Source organism: Ovis aries, chromosome 2, assembly GCF_016772045.2.
Source record: "Ovis aries strain OAR_USU_Benz2616 breed Rambouillet chromosome 2, ARS-UI_Ramb_v3.0, whole genome shotgun sequence".
Classification (NCBI taxonomy): Eukaryota; Metazoa; Chordata; class Mammalia; order Artiodactyla; family Bovidae; genus Ovis; species Ovis aries.
The window spans coordinates 71,161,843-71,180,817 of NC_056055.1; the positions used below are offsets into that span (position 1 = coordinate 71,161,843).

The 18,975-nt window shown below is 38.7% G+C and overlaps 1 protein-coding gene across 9 annotated transcripts in view; it reads right to left on the minus strand.

The window, feature by feature from the left end:
* PUM3 (pumilio RNA binding family member 3) overlaps window positions 1–18,975 on the minus strand; it is a 48,411-nt gene that overhangs the window by 20,508 nt on the left and 8,928 nt on the right. For all 9 annotated transcript variants that reach the window (XM_060409413.1, XM_060409414.1, XM_027964535.3 and 6 more), the window contains exons 2-11: window positions 15,573–15,664; window positions 14,607–14,825; window positions 11,376–11,511; window positions 10,723–10,798; window positions 6,193–6,286; window positions 5,875–5,941; window positions 4,550–4,724; window positions 3,517–3,620; window positions 2,494–2,572; window positions 204–302 (exon numbers count right to left, since the gene is read on the minus strand). In XM_060409413.1, the coding sequence (XP_060265396.1) occupies window positions 204–302; window positions 2,494–2,572; window positions 3,517–3,620; window positions 4,550–4,724; window positions 5,875–5,941; window positions 6,193–6,286; window positions 10,723–10,798; window positions 11,376–11,511; window positions 14,607–14,825; window positions 15,573–15,654 (1,131 nt within the window). In that variant the 5' untranslated portion in view covers window positions 15,655–15,664. The remainder of the gene's footprint in view (window positions 1–203; window positions 303–2,493; window positions 2,573–3,516; window positions 3,621–4,549; window positions 4,725–5,874; window positions 5,942–6,192; window positions 6,287–10,722; window positions 10,799–11,375; window positions 11,512–14,606; window positions 14,826–15,572; window positions 15,665–18,975) is intronic.

The following is an 18,975-nucleotide window of genomic DNA, read 5'->3' on the forward strand; positions in this document are numbered from 1 at the left end:
TGACAGATCCCTTCCCATACAATGACAACACAAGGTTTTCAAACTTGAAGACTCCAGCAGAGAAGAAACAAGAGGCTCAAAGAGGAGCCAGTTTCTGTGAAGATTTGAGGTACAACTTTGCAAAGATAACGCTGTGCACAACAGGGCAAGACCCCAAGGAGACTGAAAATGTCTAGGAGAGGCAATTCCTGACTGACCCTCACCTTGGGCGTGCCATGCCAGAGGCAGTGCATGGCCACTCTGGCGCCATCGTGCGTGTGTGCCAGGTACACCACTGCTTCTCGGATGGCTTCAATCATTTCCTGGGGAATAAATGCAGTCAGGACTTTGGTTTACTCTTTTTGCTTTTTCACAGTCTGTCTAGTAAGGAGCAGTAATGCACAGAGAATGAAAGGCAGAGAAGTATAGGTATCAAACAACTTAATTTTTAATTTTGTAGACAGGCATGCATACATATAACTGCTTCCTAGAAACATTCTTTTTCTATCAAGAGCAGTAAACGTTGCCCACAGGCAATTTCTATTAAAATTCCTGAGTTTCATCAAAGTCTATTCAGAAAAGTATGTATACAGTGGACCCCTGAGTGTGATTTGAACCAGAAAGGTTCACTTACACAGGAATTTTTTTCACTAATATGTACTACAGCACTATACCATCTGCAGTTGGGTAAATCCCCACCCCTGATGGCGTAGGGATGATTACAAGTGGGCTTCTGACTGAGGACAGAGGACAGGAGTGTCAGTACCCCTAATTCCCATACTGTTCAAGGGTTAACCGTATATGTATAGTATATTCTCAATGACTTTTCATGAAAAAAGAAATCTAAAAACTGGCTGTGGTATAAGAAGAGAGCTTTTAACTTAAAAAGCCAGATAAAATAAATAAAACGTTCTTCCAAAAAAGTCATATATAATGAGCAGAAAGTCAAAATAATAATTTTGTCTGAAAACGTTTTTCTTTTTTTAGTTTATCAACGGATTACCTCTGGAAATCACATCACTAATTCACCTTCAAGACACTTAAGTAACACTTCTCTTAAGAAAAATTAATCTCTATACTGATTTTTAGACTAGGCCTTCACTTACCTTTTAGTAAAACCCAGTCATTAAAGTATTATGAGGTAATTTTAGCTATTTTTAGTCTTCATTCTCTATTTTCAATGTATACATATATTTTGTAATTATATTTGGAAGATAAGCATATAGGACAAGATGAGTTCTGCCAGCTAATAGCTGCAGGGCCAGTTTAATCCATTCCCAATTTTAAAAATTTATATTAAATAAACACAAAGTCTCCTGCCAGGAAGGAGAAAAGTAGCCTATTTTTATCAATAAGGAACAAAAAATTCCACCCATAACTATCTTACAACCCTTTTCAAGAGTAAAGCTTTCGGCTTACATATCTAAACTTATAAAACTCTTCAAAGCTATCCAGTTGGAAAAGAAAAAGAAAAAAACAAAAGCTATCCAGTTGGGGAGTTACACATATATACCAATCATGCTTCTTTCATCGCCAAAGGTTTTTTTTAATCTCTCTATTGAAAATGCCCCAGGGGCCACAGAGATTTGTCCGTTTCCTTTATATTCACACTAAGTTCCCAGGGATTTTTTTGGCTATTACTAAAACACATTCAACACTGAAAAGATAAACTTTATGGAATATATTAAAATGATCATTTTCTCAGTTCTGAAAATAAAGTCCTGCCTCAGAAAATCCAGAACTGTGAAATACTGTGCAGGAAACAAGAGCGACCCTTCCAAAGAGAAGCAGCAGCTGCTACGGTCACTGAACTATGTGCTTAGATAGGTGGCTATACTTGGAAAACTATTTTGCATGTCAATTTTGAGAGGGTCGAAATTTCTATGAATGTTCAATCTGGCATATTTGTAAAAAAAAATGTGAATCTCATTATTTGGTTATTGCTTATTATTAGAATGAGAACAAATGGACAATGAATTCACAGTATGATGAAGCAAGCAAAATTCAAGGGACTAAATGAATTCTCATCTATACTCCCATCACTGACTTGAAGGGCAGTGCAATTTACCTTCACTCTCATGTAAGGTCCAGTCTTTCACGGTCCATTTAGTTTTACCTAAGTATCCTCCAGTCACCTTTTAACACCAATATAATTTCTTTTTTTTTTGGTATCAATAAAGGTGAATTTCAAACTCCTTAAATGCTGAATATTCCATGTGTTAATTTTCTGATTATGTTAAGCTAGAGTATACTCTCTAGATTGTAATTAAAATATGAAAGTTCAACGAACTGATCAGGTCTACTGTCTTTCTAGCAAAAGTCTAAATGGAATTTAGTCTAAAATCCATAGAATAAAAAGTCTAAATGGAAGAAGTAGACTTCTTCAAAGGAAGTAGAGAGCATTAACTTTTCTAAATAAGGAAACAATTCTTTAAAAATTTCAAAAACCAATATACATCAAAGAAGTATTTCACATTTTTACACAGCACTCAATGTTTCAGTTTAAGAACTTACTGATCTTAGCTTTGGGGGTGCATAGGTGAAAAAGTCCAAAAATACTTTATGTACCAGTGAGTGCTTAATCACAGCTTCTCTGAAAACAGAAAAAGAGAGTCAGAAATGGTAGTATAATAATATAGAGACAGGTAACCTTGGTTGTCCTAAAATAATCAAAACAACTGAAATGGTTTTAGCAAATGTCATTTGTCATAAATAGATTATCTTCAGCAACACCAAGACTTGAAAAAAACCTTTCAGACCTATAAAAATATTAGTGCCATCTATAACCAAGACCAGAATACAAATTTCTAGTACCTAATCAACAAATATGAAATTATTGTTCAAAACACACTCTATTTTCTTAAATAAAGCCATTAACTTTCTTTTACCCAACAATGGACACGTGATTAGAAATCCACATGTGAACTATATTTTAATGGCTATTTTCTTTTTGTCATGCGTTCTTTATAATGTATCCATTTTACAAAAACATTTCAGGCGTTAAAACCTAAACAGAACAAAACAGTATCAGTAATTGCAACAACACCTAACTGATCCAAGCCTCCTAGTGTGACACATGATGAATTCAGATGTACAGTGTAGGTTAATGATCAGGCACCAAATTTACGTTCACATGTAATATCCAAGTAGAAGGCAAAAATAAACTTTTTAATGGCAAAGCACTGCTCCGAGTGCTTCAGAAATATTAACTTGTTTAATTTTCATAAAACTCTATGAAATAAATACTATTATTACAATTATATGGATAGGGAAACTGAGGCACAGAGAAGTTAAGTTGCCTAAGGGCACAGAGTCAATAATTGAGGAAAGCACCAGGATTCACAACCCAGGAAGTCTGGTTTCAGAGCAATGCCCTAATGCCAAGTAGGCCACATGCATGGACTTTTAAGTCTCACAATCCAATTTATATAGTAGACCGTAACTGGCAAACTATTCACCTTTCCTATGCAAAGGCTACAAAAAACTTTCCCCTTTCAAATGCTATTTGTTAATAAAAAACAAAAAAAGTTTTCTTACTTTTGGGCCATTGGAGTTAGAATCTGTTTCATTTCATCCATGATAAGCTCTAATTTTTCTGGCTGTATCTCTAATACTTTGTCCAGAGTTGGGTGATCTGCTGACTGCAACAGAAGAAAAATCAAGCCCCTCTAAATTTGATCATGTTTCTCCAACTTTAGAACAAAGAAAATCAATTAGAGTTATTTTAAATTTTTAGATTTCCCATATTTACATAATAAAAGCACCTCTGTGGACACACTCAGAGTAATTCCTGATTGTATAATTCTCATTGGATGTACACCATTGTACTTACAGGCTAAATAACCAACCAAACCAACAAGCCAGCCAGTAAAGACCTGCCAAGCACTTAACAAGTGCCTATTCACAAGACCAAGGAGTCAGTTAACAAAGTCTTGCCACCATGTGATTAGCTGGATATTCCTAGAGTGACTGTGACAAGGGAGCACTAAGTTCAAGCCAGGAGCTGAAGTGGCAGAAGCAACCCAGGAACCAATCCATCTCCCTTGGGATGAATGTGTGTACTTGTGTTTAAGGTCTGAACTAGACCCCTTAACTGTCCTAGTCCCACCACTAGCCTTGCAGTACGCCCAGGGCTGGGTCTTTCCACTCTGCATCCTCTCCACGTAGGACCCGGAGAAGGGTCATCCACAGCCGACAAGGAGCTCACCGCCCTTCAACCAGGGCTGGTTAGCGGGTGTCTACAAAGCTCCACTAAGACTCCTCCTAGGTCTGTCTGACTACTGTGGCAACAGAAGTCCTGAAGCAGTACACAAGGGTACCTGCAAGGGAGTCATGGAAGCAGTTTTAATTTACAGGGGATTTAAAGATCGTGCTCTGGGAAAGAGAAATTTAAGTATGATCCCTTGCTCAATACACCAGAGACAAAATACTCCAAGAGGATAAAGGCCAGGAGACAGTCTCTTAAAGGAACAACCAAAGGAAAAATACACTCTGAATATAGGGCACTAGATGGTAAGGAACAGCACAAAGGAAAAGTAAATCTCGAGAAAAACCTGTCTGGAGGCATCACCTTGTAAAGCTGGAACGTGTTCCCATAGAGTTCTTCCGTCAGCATGTTCCTCTGCTCCAGGACGGCTTTGTCATTGTAGGCGTACTCCACAATGGCGGACGCTTCTGCGTGCCGCAGGAGCTTCCTCACGTGGCCTTTAAAGCTTTGCATTATCTCTGCGATCTGGGCTTTACTCCTAAAGCCGATGTGACCACAGGAAAAGTAAGTGATACAGGAGAAAGCTGGGTGGCGACAAAACACAAACACTTCTCCGGGGGCTGCTCATCACTATGTGTGGGAGTGGCTACCCCAGAGAAACGCTGTGAGAACTAAACTGCCTTGTATTTCTACCTTGTATTTCCTTGGTTTTTTTTCCCTCTTTTGGGCCATGCTGTGCAGCTTATGGGAATCTTAGTTCTCCAACCTGGGATTGAACCCAGGCCCTCAGAAGTGAAAGCGTGGAATCCTAACCACTGGACCACCAGCAAATTTTCTTTGTGACTTGGGGGGCAGCCTGCCTAGGTTTGAAACCTGGCTCTGCTGACCAGCTCAAAGTGCCTGAGCAAGACACTTAACTGCTCTGTGCTTCAACTTCTTCAGTCATAAAATAGAGAGAATAAGGTTACTGTGAGGATAAATGAGTTAAGACACACTGAGAACTGTAAGCAGCACATAGTAAGTGCTCAATAAATGTCAGTTCCCATCAGGAAATTGCTTAGCTTGAGAGAAGTTGGGTAGAAGGAGAAAAGGAGAGGGTAAAAGTCAAAGTTGCAGGATAATATGAATAAAACATATTTCAGGATCCTCTTTTAAAACAGGACTTAATCACAAGTATTTCTATTCTATCCTAAAATAATCAAGAGACCAATAATTCTAGTCAGGAATACAGTTTTTAGGAATTTGCCAGCTGGACTGTTTGGTTGTTGGTTAGCATATTTTGGCACATTATTATACTTGGGAGGGCAAGACAAGTATTAATTCCACCTGGTTTAGGAAATCCTCCTATCTTGACATTTCCTAACCCACTCACCCTGCTTAGGTCTACTCACCTGCCCCTCCCACCACTCCAACCTCTAAATAACTAGTGACTAATTACAAGCTCATTATAACCATTTCTCTTCTTCCAGGACCTCAAGATATACTTGTAAGGTCAATGAAGGTAATACTACCTTTTACATTATTTCAATAACTGCTTTTTAAGACCATACTCCTTGCAAACATTACCAGCATCTGCTTAAGGCTACTATTATGGTCACAGATTTTTAAGAAACATTTATTTGCACACAATAGGTTATCTAAATCTTAAAAAAAACGAATTAAAATATTTTATAAATAAAAGAACTCACCCATACATGAGAAACTTCTTAACAATATTTCTGGAATATTTAGCTTTACTTAACTCAACCAAATCACCTGAAAAACAAAATACGTTACAATGATTGGGTAACCTCCAGAAACAAGGGGAGAACTGAACACACAATCCTTGGAACACAAACAAATAGCTCCTTATTTGTCCCAGGCAAAAAAACAAACAAAACAGAAAAGGTCCTGCAGAGGACACTCTGCTATTCCTCAGCAGAATTCTTTTTCAACACAGTGTTGAGTATTTCAAGAGAAAACAAGCAACTTTATACCAATGATTACAAAATACATATAAGAAATACCTCGCAGTTCTTCAAAAGCCTGTTTCCTTTGTTCTTCATTGCCGAACTGAATGTAACACTGGATCACACGAGTTGAATCGTGCGCAAATGCAATCTGTAGGAAAACAGTTGGGGCCTTTAGACAAATTCTCCCTGAAAATGTATGTTTCTATCATATTATGTTGTATTGCTCCCTCTTTTACAACTCCTCGTGAAAAAAAAAAAAAAAGGGTCTTCATGGCTAATCAGATCTACGTTACTTGGGAGTAAAATTCTTAATTGCTCAGAGTGGCACTCTTTGGTTTTGCTGGCTACTGTATGGCATTGAGATAGGACTGGATTTAACTATTTTGTAAGATTTTATCATTATAATTAAAACCAAAGCAAATCTGTACAGTGATTATACATACTGTATTTCTCATTTCTCTGACAGTTACTTTCCCTAAAAGAGGAATTTTCCAGTGCAAAAATTCTATTACGCTATGATTTTTTAATATAAATGATCTAGGAATGTTTGGCTCTGGCAACCAAAGTCTTCCTACATAAATAATTATATCCATATACACACTGGCAATTACATTATGAGCTAATCACTCCATTTCTCACATTTTCATTATAATTCCTGAATACACATCCAGTTATATTCCTAGAAAAGCATTTCAAATCTGATTCTCTAACCTTAACCTCCTCACAACTACTGGATGGATTAGATCCTCATTGACGGACTTTCTGATCAATTTTCTAAAGCAATAACCACATATAATCAGTCATGCACTATTACTTTTTATATACTAGTCTATTTTAATAGTGCTTATTACCTGTTGCTAAGTCTGTCTTTAAATTTTTAAATTCTAACAAATCAGAAGGTAAAAGTGTATCTTCATCAAAGCCACAGATTGCAGAAGAATTTGCTTAAGGGAGATCTGTATAGACATTTTTGAAAAAATTTGAAAAATAATTTTTAAAAATCAGTCTGAGATTTCCCTGGTGGTCCAGTGGCTAAGAATCCACCTGCCAATGCAGGCGACATGGGTTCAATCCCAGGTCTGGGAAGATCCCACGCACTGTGGGACAACTAGGCCCGTGTGTGACAACTACTGAGCCTGTGTTCTAGAGCTGAGGGGCTACTCCTGAAGCCCATGTGCCTAGAGCCCGTGCTCTGCAACGAGAGCAGTCACTACAATGAGAAGCCTTTGCACCACCACTACAGTAGCCCGTGTGTCCCAACTAGAGGAAGCTCAGGTACAGCAATGAAGACCCAGTGCAGCCATAAACAAATAAATAAATAGATTTATTATTTTTTTAAATTAGGCTGTTTTGTGCATATATTGATTACCTACTATGCAACCAATGTACGTGGTTTAAATTATTTTTCTGATATAGATTTTAAAGTGAGTTGGTGTTATTAGATATTTATAGGTTAAAGTAAGTTTATGTGAAATTAAGAAACTTGCTATCCTTACGACTCTGGAATATCTTTGAGCCCAGATGCTGTTGTTCTCCACTCCCTGCCCACCCCACCATTTGCCATGCAGTAATGGGGCCAGATGCCATGATCTTAGTTTTTTTAATATTTAGTTTTAAGCCGGTTCTTTCACTCTCCTCCTTCACCTTCATCAAGAGGCTCTTTAGCTTCTCCTGGCTTTCTGCCATTAGAGTGGTATCATCCACATATCTGAGGTTGTTGATGTTTCTCCCGCCTATCTTGATTCCAGCCTGTAACTCATCCAGCCTGCCATTTCTCATGATGTGCTCAGCATATATCACATCTCATGATGTGACAGCAGACAGCCCTGTCATACTCCTTTCATAACCTTGATCCAATTAGTTGTTCCATACTTGCTTCTTGTTCCATACCGCATACACATTTCTCAGGAGACAGGTAGGATGATCTGGTATTTCCATCTCTTTAAGAGCTTTCCAGTTTGTTATGACCCACACAGTCAAAGGCTTCAGCGTAGTCAATGAAACAGAGGTAGATGTTTTTCCGGAATTCCCGATCTCTATGATCCAGTAAATGTTGGCAATTTTGTCTCTGATTCTTCTTCCTTTCCTAAACCCTGCTTGGACATCTGGAAATTCTTGGTCCGCATAATGCTGAAGCCTAGCATGCAAGATTTTAAGCATGACCTTACTAGCATGGGAGATGAGTGCAACTGTCTGATGTTAGGACATTCTGGAGTATTACTCCTCCTGGGAACTGGGATGAGGATTGACCTTTTCCAGTCCTGTGGCCACTGCTGGGTCTTCCAGATTTGCTGACATACTGAATGTAACACTTTGATGGCATCATCCTTTAGGGTTTTGAATAGTTTTACTGGCATTCCATCATATTCACTAGCTTTACTAACAGCAGTGCTTCCTAAGGCCCACTTGACTTTGCTCTCCAGAACGTCTGGCTCTGGGTGACTGACCACATCATCACAGCAATCTGGTTCACTTAGATTTTTTTGTACCTTTCTTCCGTATATTCTTTCCAACACTTCTTGACCTCTTCAATGTCTACTAGGTCTCCACTGTTTCTGTCGTTTATTGTGCCCATCTTTGGGTAAAATATTCCTTTGATATTTCCAGTTTTCCTGAAGAGATCTCTAGTCTTTCCCCTTCTGTTGCTTTCTTCTAGTTTCAAGTACAGTTCATTGAAGAAGGCGTTCTTGTCTCTCTGTGCTGTTTTTTGGAAATCTGTGTTTAGTTGGATATGCTATTCCCTTTCTCCCTTGCTTCTCGCTTCTCTTCTTTCTTTAGCTATTTGTAAGGCTTCCTCAGATGACCACTTTGCTGTCTTGCTTTTCTTTTTCTTTGGGATGGTTTTGTTCACTGCCTCCTGTACAATATTACGGACCTCCATCCATAGTTCTTCAGGTACACTGTTTACCAGTTCTAATCCCTTGTCTAATAGGGATGAAGACTAAGCTACAGGATACAAAGTATGCACTGGTTACCATAACTGCTGGCCCACAGTTCAGTTCAGTCGCTCAGTCGTGTCCAACTCTTTGCGACCCCATGAATCACAGCACGCCAGGCCTCCCTGTTCATCACCATCTCCCGGAGTTCACTCAGACTCATGTCCATCGAGTCCGTGATGCCATCCAGCCATCTCATCCTCGGTCGTCCCTTTCTCCTACTGCCCCCAATCCCTCCCAGCATCAGAGTCTTTTCCAATGAGTCAACTCTTCGCATGAGGTGGCCAAAGTACTGGAGTTTCAGCTTTAGCATCATTCCCTCCAAAGAAATCCCAGGGCTGATCTCCTTCAGAATGGACTGGTTGGATCTCCTTGCAGTCCAAGGGACTCTCAAGAGTCTTAGAATAAATGGGCTGTCTTGTCTAAAGGCACAGATTAACTCCCAAATCCATGGGCATCAGTTGTAACAATAACCTAAGGGTAAATGAGAAGGATCTTAAGCGTGCATTATTTATAAATTTAGCATAGGAGGTTACTGTTAGAGATGAGTAGTTCTATCCTAAAAAGATCTTGCTGGCTTTAAGAAAGCAGCAGCTGGAAACTTGCTATTGGAAGACAGTCCTTCAAATTTCAATACAGCGTTTGTTTAGACCTATGTACATGGTACGACAAAGGCAGGCCCTCAGGGTCTCCAAAGATACTGAGTCTCTTGGCTTATAAGTGAGTATCACTAAAAGTGTAAAAGCGTTAGCCATTTAGTCATCTCCAACTCAGCAACCCCATGGACTGTTGCCCATCCGGTTCCTCAGTTCACGAAATTCTCCAGGCAAGAATACTGGAGTGGGTAGTAGCTGTTCCCTTCTCCTGGGATTGAAACCACATCTCCTGCATTGGCAGGCTGGATTCTTTACCGTCTGTGAGCCATCAGGGAAGCCCAAATATCACTAAGCATTTATCCAAATACACAAGAATCAATAGAAGTTTACTCTAAAACAGGATTAAACAGCAATAATGAAAATCACTTTAAAACTCCCAAATCTACTATATTTTAAAGATCCTTTGCACAATGCTTATAAAAGCAAGGAAGAAAGTAATATATTTGCTTTGCACACTCAAAATAGCCAGCATTTAGAACTACAGAGTTCATAGCAAGAGATTCTAACAAACACTGTTGAACTAATAAATTCCCTGAGATAACTTTAAGAGAACACTGAGTGAGCGAAAGTCACTCAGTTGTGTCTGACTCTTGGAGACGCCATGGACTATATAGTCCAGGGAATTCTCCAGGCCAGAATATTGGAGTGGGTAGCCTTTCCCTTCTCCAGGGGATATTCCCAATCCAGGAAATCAAACCCAGGTCCCCCACATTGCAGGCAGATTCTTTAACAGCCAAGCCAAGAGAACACTGATTTATTTTAAATAAATTATTTAAAAATGAACAACCAAATATTTGATAGTCTTTTTGCAATTTCCCAGCAGTAAGGTCTCTATTAAATTTTTCAGAGAGATTATAAAAGGTATTTGAAAACTGAAGCCAAATACATTAAAAACAGAAACAATTTCATCTGTAATAAATAATCAACTACCCTTTACTGAGAGTGAGTCACTTTAGTTCTTAAAACTGCAACTATGAGAACGCCCTACTTACAGTTTTAATCTTCCCTTGAATCAACTTCTGCAAATCACTCATTAACTTCACTCGTTTCTCTTTGTCACAATCTTTTCTATAAAAGAGGCAGGAAACATAGCCTAAGTAAAGACTTTATTTTAAACACACAAAACTAAAAATCATACCAGTGTACATTCATGCAGTTCAGTATGATCTTCCCTTCGAAGAAAGCAAACCTTTGACGTTAAAATTACTATTCCAGAGCAGCTAGAGAAAAGTAATTTTCTCAAAGGCAGAAACTCATTTCACAAGGTATAATTTCATGCATCAATCTAAATCTTAACAGCCAGAACTTCAAAGCAAAGCAAATAATAAAACAAGTCCAAATACTCAAGTATTTCAAAACCTAGACAAAAAGAACTATCCTCCATTTTCTCAGAAATTTCTCAGGAAGGACATCAAATCCATTTTAACTCTCATACAGTTTCCTAAGCAGATCTTGATGCCATCCTAATGATTCCACGCATTTCTGTAAAGGGCACACATCCAGACAGTGATCCCTTTCCTGGAGTGTTATGAAAACTCCCTAAATAATCGGAGTGCTATGTCATTTATTTTAGGACATCTCACTATTTACAAAGTACACTGTTACTCCTCCATCATCCCCAAGGGCTCAATAAAGACCTCATTACCTTCTTAAGATCTCCCAGATCTGCTTTGCCCGAATGACGATGTCATAGTTGGTTTTATCACTGAGTTGCCTGCTCTGCTTTAGTTCTTTCTTCTTTTTTTTGAATTCATCCCATTTGGGTTTCTTGGCTGCTGACTCTAGTCATTACAGAAATTAGTTTCAATTACACTTAACATTCTCAGTGCCATAAACACAGAGCAAATTTGGACCTATGGCAATTAGTAATCAAGATCAATACTCATTGTGGGAACTAGAAGGGGGAAAATCATTCCCTATCAACTTAAACTTTATTTCATTTTCCGAGCAGTTTACACATTTTAAATTTGGTGGACACCAACTGTTCATTCACTCAACAAATTGATTCTTAATAGGACACCTATTAAGAAAAAAAAAAGGAAACTAAAAGGATTATAAAAGCAATTAAAAATTTTTAAGCATCTTTTTCCATTGCGAAAATAAAATTTTACTTTAGAACATAAAGATCATTGGACATTAGGTATAGTCAATTCTCAATGAAAACAGAAATTAGTCCAAGTTAACATAGGAAAAACAATAGTCACAAATTCACTATTCTGAATGCTGTTACATATTAAGTAATTTTTACAACAGCTCTGGGAGGTGGGTATTGTTACTATTCCCTCTCATGTCAGGGAAAGAAAGATACTGGGCAGATAAGCTCCCTATCCAAGGTCACGTAACTCCTAAGTGGCAGAGACAGGATGTAAACCCAGATATGGCTCTGAAACTTTATTCTCTGCTGTCTGTTACTCATGACAATGCACAGTGAAATTTTCTAAGTCCTCTACAACTAGGGTCATGCTATAAAAGTATCTTTCTACTGCTTATTTTTTTATCTTCACAATCTAAGCAACTTATTAATTGAATTTTAAAAAAAAATCCCAGTGAGACCAAACAAAGAACAACTTAATAAGATGGGTATTATTTACATGAGTACCCTGCAAAGAACCCTTAGGAGAATTAGTTATTTCTAGATACTGCCCCTTCTCTGATTAGAAAATATATTCAAAAAACAAAATTCTCCTATAATCGTAAAACCTAGAGGCTAAAATTTCATTTCCTTCTTGTCTTCTCCCCCACACATATTTTATATTAATTTCCTTGATATCTTTACTTAAACATTATTATACTATAAGTATTCTTCCATGAAACTAAATATTCCTCAAGAATGTAATTTTTAATGGCATATCATATACTACAATGCATTTTACTCCCCTTACTGCTCACTTACTTATTCCCAATCTAGTAACAGAGGATTACAGGCAACAGAGGTATATTTACTATTAATATTAGGACATCATGTACTATACAGCAGAGGATAGTAACTGATCCACAGTTCATTTAATTGTAAAAATATCTGGGCACCCTTGACATATGCCATGTTGGGCTGCAGTAGATATAACCAATTTTGGGAATGACTAGTATCCAGTCCCCCTCAGTTGCTGGTATTAAAATGAGAAAATCAGAGTTCCACTTCGAGATGCGGGGAACTTATCTCCTATAGCAAAAGGAACGAGAGCCACTCTTTAATGCGTGTGTACCTAAAATGCAGGTATTAAGAATGTCAGTGTAGGGACGTCCCTGGTGGTCCAGTGGTTAAGAATCCTCCTTCTGATGAGAGGAACATGGGTTCGATCCCTGGTCAGGGAATCCCATGTGCTGTTGGGCAACTAAGCCTGTGAGCTGTAACTGGATAGCTCATGCTCTCTAGAACGTGGGCTGCAACAAGAGAAGCCCGCACATCACAATAAAGACCCAGCACAGCCAAAAAATTAGAAAATTTAAAAAAAAAAAAGAATACCAGTGTGGAAAGGAAGAACTAGGATCTATGAGAGAAGCAAGGTAAAAGTAGATAAGCAATAGAAACTGGAAGAAAAGTGGAAAAGAGAAAAGGGCTAGACAATGAAAAAATCCTTCAGGCCTCATGAGAAATAATGAAAATTTCCCTCCTTTCCTCTCTCCCTACGTCTCTGTCTTAAGGCTGCTGTCCCTCCAGTGAGCAACCCTAGGCAGAGCAGAGAACAAGGACCAGGGCTTAAGGACTGGACTAAGGCGGCCTTTCGGCAGTGGTCTCAGTTGGCAGCAAAAGGGCAGTGTCAGAAAGGGAATGAAAGACAACAGAGAAAGTCTCCTGACGCTGCACAGAAGGCACCTGCAGGTCAGCAAGACGCACAGCAAGGGCAGGTTGTACAACAGACAGCAATGCTCTGAGTTAGAGACCACCCCTTGAACATTATCATGATGAAGAGAGTAGTAGTTTTTTTCAACAGACAAAGAAGAGCCTGGCCAACACTTCTAATCAGTTAGCAACCTAGCCTGCACCAGTTCAAGTCAAATCTATCACGTGTATTATATACCTTCTCTGGAACGGTTTACCAGGTCTGAGCCATATGATAAGCTGATACTCTTAGAATGGCCTAAGCTCTGTGAGAGCAGTATCTACATGTTTCTCATTCACCAGGACACTGGTTATTTAAGGCTGGCTTCCATACTGATTACCTGGGGCTTGTACCCTCACTGGTTATTAGTTTCTTTTCACTGTCTCTTGATGACAGTGTGCAGAAAACTCAAGTATTTGTTTGCTAAATGAATCAGTTCATTAATGTTAGCCTACAGAAAGGAATGCTTCATTGAGATTCCAATGTATAAAGCCCATTACTACTTAGCCTAACTCCACAGCCAGGGGAATTTAGAAAAGGCTTAGGAATTCTAAGCACTAGAGGAAAATTTTGTAAAAATAAATAAGACACTAATAGCAACTCTGGAAAATAAAAATGAAGACACCAGTAGCAACTCTGGAAAATGGAGAAGATGCTTTCTGTTGTTTATTTAATCCCATCTACCACCTTCCCATCTCCACCAGAGATACTGCCTGTCACGGAACAAGAACAGGAGGTCTCTAACAGACTTCATGAGTCCCTGTGCACAATGGTTCGTTCAGGTCAGTTCAGGTCAGTCGCTCAGTTGTGTCCAACTCTGCGACCACATGAACTGCAGCATGCCAGGCATCCCTGTCTGTCACCAACTCCCAGAGCCTACCCAAACTCATGTCCATTGAGTCGGTGATGCCATCCAACCATCTCATCCTCTGTCATCCCCTTCTCCTCCTGCTCTCAATCTTTCCCAGCATCAGGGTCTGTTCAAATGAGTCAGGCCTTCACATCAGGCAGGCCGAGGCTTCTGCAAAAACCACACTGAAGCAATCAGTGCTTACCATCACTTTTACTGTCTGGCTGGAATTTCCTCTTCTGGTTGAATTTATTTGCCTGCTGGAATTTGTTCTTTGGTATTCTATCCCCTTGCTGCTTATTCTTGAACTGCTTCACACCTTTTTTCCCAGGTTTTGTGGCCGTTTTCTCAAAGTTCTTAGATGTGATTTTAGGGCCACCTTCCTTAACAACTTTTTTGGGGAATGTCTTTGAAGAACCTGAATCTAGTGACAATAATAAACAGTTATTAGTTCAATGATCCTGGGCCTGGATCTTTTATCCACTGGGCTGTATTTGTTACAGAAAATTACACATTTTTTAGTGAAACATACTTTGTCCTTCTCCCAAAATGGAGCAAAGAAGGACTTAAAAAATTACAACAAAATTTAAAAACTTCCTCTGATTATAAAATTATAAAATAGGTTCATTATAGAAAACCTACAAAGTATAGAAATACATAGTATAAACTACTCATAATTCTAGAGATAACCCACTACTGTCAGTTAGGTGTATTTCTGTCTTAAGCACAAATCACAAGATGAGATATTATTTATGTCTTCGTGTGTGTGTATTTTGGGGGTTAACGACATAATAGGAGCCTAAGAATAAAACGAACATTTAGAACTTAGAAAGTACATCATATAGACAAATTCAAAGGGTTTATATCTCAAAATTTCTAGCTGAAAGAAAAAAAAAACATAAAGACTGCTTAGGAAATTAGTCCCTGACTTTTCTAGTTTGCAATACTGACACCTGATGGAATAGTAAAGACATCACAATTAGTAACCCTGAAGATCTGGCTTGCCAGTAAACATATTCATCACTCATACACAGTGACACTTGGTCCACTATTGTAATCCTAACTCAAACCCATGAATAGCTTGGAATCTGCTACATCCCCTCTCATCCCACCAAACCCTCCCTCCAAGAGACAAAACAACCACAAGGGAAGCATGTTTTGAGTATCTTACCATTGTTTTTATGAAATTTGCTTTTTTCTTGTGATGTCTTTGGACCTTTACCTGTTAATTTTTTTTTCCCTTTGACTTCCATTATAGCAACTCTGGAAAACAAAAACAAAATCCAGAAATGATCACTAAATTGCTCTCATCCAATAAAGGTCCTTAGTCGTCACTGCGCCATTTACTCCTTGACCACAGATGCTAGACAAATTATCTGTGTCCATGAGGAGTCCAGGAACTACACAATCACCATTTCTAAGACTGAAAAAGTAAAACTAGACACCCATACAGAAACTAAGAACACACACCTTGACTAGTGAGTGATGTTTTGGAGGCAACATTATAGTGACAATAAAGGTTACAAATAAATCATTATTTACACTAAGCATGCTGCAACTGTCAGTGTTTGCATTTCTTATAACAGTGGGAGGATTTCTGTGACAAGAAACTGACAATATTACCATTTCCCCAACCAGGAACAAACAATACACTACACTTAATCACATTCAAATTTAATGAAATAATACAAAATATTATCTAAAAGTTCCCTATGTAACCCAATGTAGCTAAAACAAAAAACAACTTCAAATGTTTGTTATTCTTTAAGAGGCAACAGATGATTTTCAAAGACCTCCAAGATAAGACTGCTGACATCCGGAATATTTCACTTTAAAGGAAACTGGCTAGCAGGTTATTTCTGGATTGAGACCCCCACTGTGCACAGGGCAAATAACAGATAACCCTTCAGCTGCCCAATGCTCCTGAAAGCAGAATATATCAAGAATAAAAGTTACTATGTGTTATTTGTCTATTTCTGTACCTTCCAAAGTTGCATGTCCAACTCATTTCAAAATATCTAAAGCTGACCCTCTAGGGTAGATGTTAGGAATCCCTGACAATTCCAGATATTTCTAGACAAGAATTGTCCATTAAAGAACAACACATTTCTCAAAATATTAACAGGTACACAAAAAAAGGTTCTGGAGTGAAAGGCATTTGGGCAACACTTAAATGAAAATAATTAATGAGGCTTCTTTAAGGAAAATCAGATTCTTAGATTCTTTTAATTTGCTAATTTAAGCCATTAACCACCAAGCACAAGCTAAAGTAAGCATGATTTTCCAACCATGTTGAACCACTTTTTCCTGGAACATCACAAGGAACCAGCAGGGTCCCAAAGAACACTCTGGAAAATGAATGGCCTCTGACTTAGTTTCCTTCAGTCATTTGTAACTGCACGGTTCCAGCCACTTGGCTGAAGCCTTCATAACCACTTCTGCATCCCTCAGCTCCTCTATGCAGGAACTTTCTATTTTGATATGTTTAGTTTTAGAGAAGAGTTGGGAAAGATACACAGAAAGTTACAATACACCCCTGTTTCCCCTAATGTGAACAACTTACCATGATGCATTAACCAAAACTAAGAAACCACCTTAATATAATGCTAAATTTGGACTTTGATAGTTTTTCCACCAATGTCCTTTTTCTATTAATATTCCAGAATTCGTTGTTGTTGTTCGATCGCTAACTCGTCTCTTTTTTGACCCCATGGACTGGGGCCCGCTTCCTCTGTCCATGGGATTTTTCCAGGCACGAATACTGGAGTGGGTTGCATTTCCTTCTCCAGGGGATCTTCCTGACCCAGGGATTGAACTTTACTTTCCTGCTTGGCAGATAGATTGTTTACCACTGAGTCACCTGGGAAGCCCATACCTTGCATTGAGTTGAGTCTTCTTGTAATTTCCACTAATCTGTGACAGTTTATCAGTTTCCACTTGTTTCTCATGACCAAGACTGGCACTGTGCAGAATGAATATCCCACACTGGGGGCGGGTCTGACATCTTCCCATGAATCTACTGATATTACGGATTTGAGGGAAGAATACCATAAAGAAGCACCCTTCTCAGCCCATCACATTAGGGGAAGCATGATGTCGATGTGACTAGTGTTAGTAACCTTGATCACTCGGTTAAGGGTAGGGTTTGCCAGGTGTCTCCACTGTAATGTTACTGCTTCCATTTCTATACTGTTTATTAAAAGCAGGTTACTAAATTCAGCCCAAGCTGAAGAGGAGGGGAATTAAGCTCCACTTCCAAGAGTGGGGAGTATTAAAGAATTTGAATCAATAATACAGTAAAATCTCCACAGCAATTAATAAATATTTTGGATGATACATTTTGAGAGCATGCAAATATCCTGTATCTTCCACTGACTTTTTTTTAAGTCTCCACTGGATCCTGCCTGCAGCAATTATTGTGGTGTTTTAATGGTGACTATTTTCCTACTTACTTTTACCTTTATTATTTTGAATTCTTCTGTATGTAAACTTTATTCCTTCTCTCCATTTATTTAATCATTTATTTACATCAGTATAGTCTCACAGGCATTTTATTAGTTGGGTTATGGACTCATATTATCTTTATTTTGTTGCTAAATTATTCCAGTTCTGACATCTCTAAGTTTCTGTGTCCTTTTACCATGGTCCATCCTTTTTTCTTCTTAGCATGTCTTTAATTCCTGGCACTTCTTTCAAGTTTATCTTTCCTTATCCCTGAACAAGTCCTAAAGTCAGTCATTCTTCAAGGAACCCTGATTCCTCTTACCGAGATCTGAGGGCTAGGTATGCTTGACACTGTGGTGTCACCACTTCCTGGTCTTTTGACTAGACAAGGCTAGGTAATATATGTATGTACATTAGTCTTTTGTGTACAAAGAAACCTGCATCTCTGTATCATTAAGTTCACACCACTGTCTTGAACACTAAACATGTGCCACAGGGTTATAGTTGGTAAAACCAAATTTATCAACTACAATATGTTTATTTACAGTTTGTCATTTCCCCAACAGTATCCATTCAAAACACTGCTTTTCAAAGTTAGTTAGGTTAAATCTTTTCCCTTCACTCCTTCAGTGAGGTCACTGGAGGGGTGGGACGGGGTGGCGGGGGCGGAAGCAGACGATGCATAGCATGTGGGATTCAGTACTCTGAACTCAGCACCCCTTGCATTGGAAGCTTGGAGTCTTAACCACTGGATATACATCTGTACTGGTTAGATTCATTTTGTTTAGGTCTGCATTCCATTTCCAGGCATGTCAGTTGACTTTCTTTTCATTCGCCTAGGGTCAAGATTTTTTTTGGTGTACAGTGCTGATTTTGACAAACGCACAGTCATGTATCCTCCACCACAGCACCTTACAGAACTGTCCCACAACTCCTAGAGGTTCCCTGTGGAGCCCCTTTGCAATCATCCTCTTCTGGCTCTCTTGGCAACACCTGATCTTTCTTTCTACCCTCCAGCTTTGTGACTTTTCAAAAATGTCATATAAATGGAATCAGACAGTAGAGGCCTTTGGGGTCTTGCTTCTTTCATGTAACAAAATGCATTTGCTTGCCGACCCTGTACCATAACA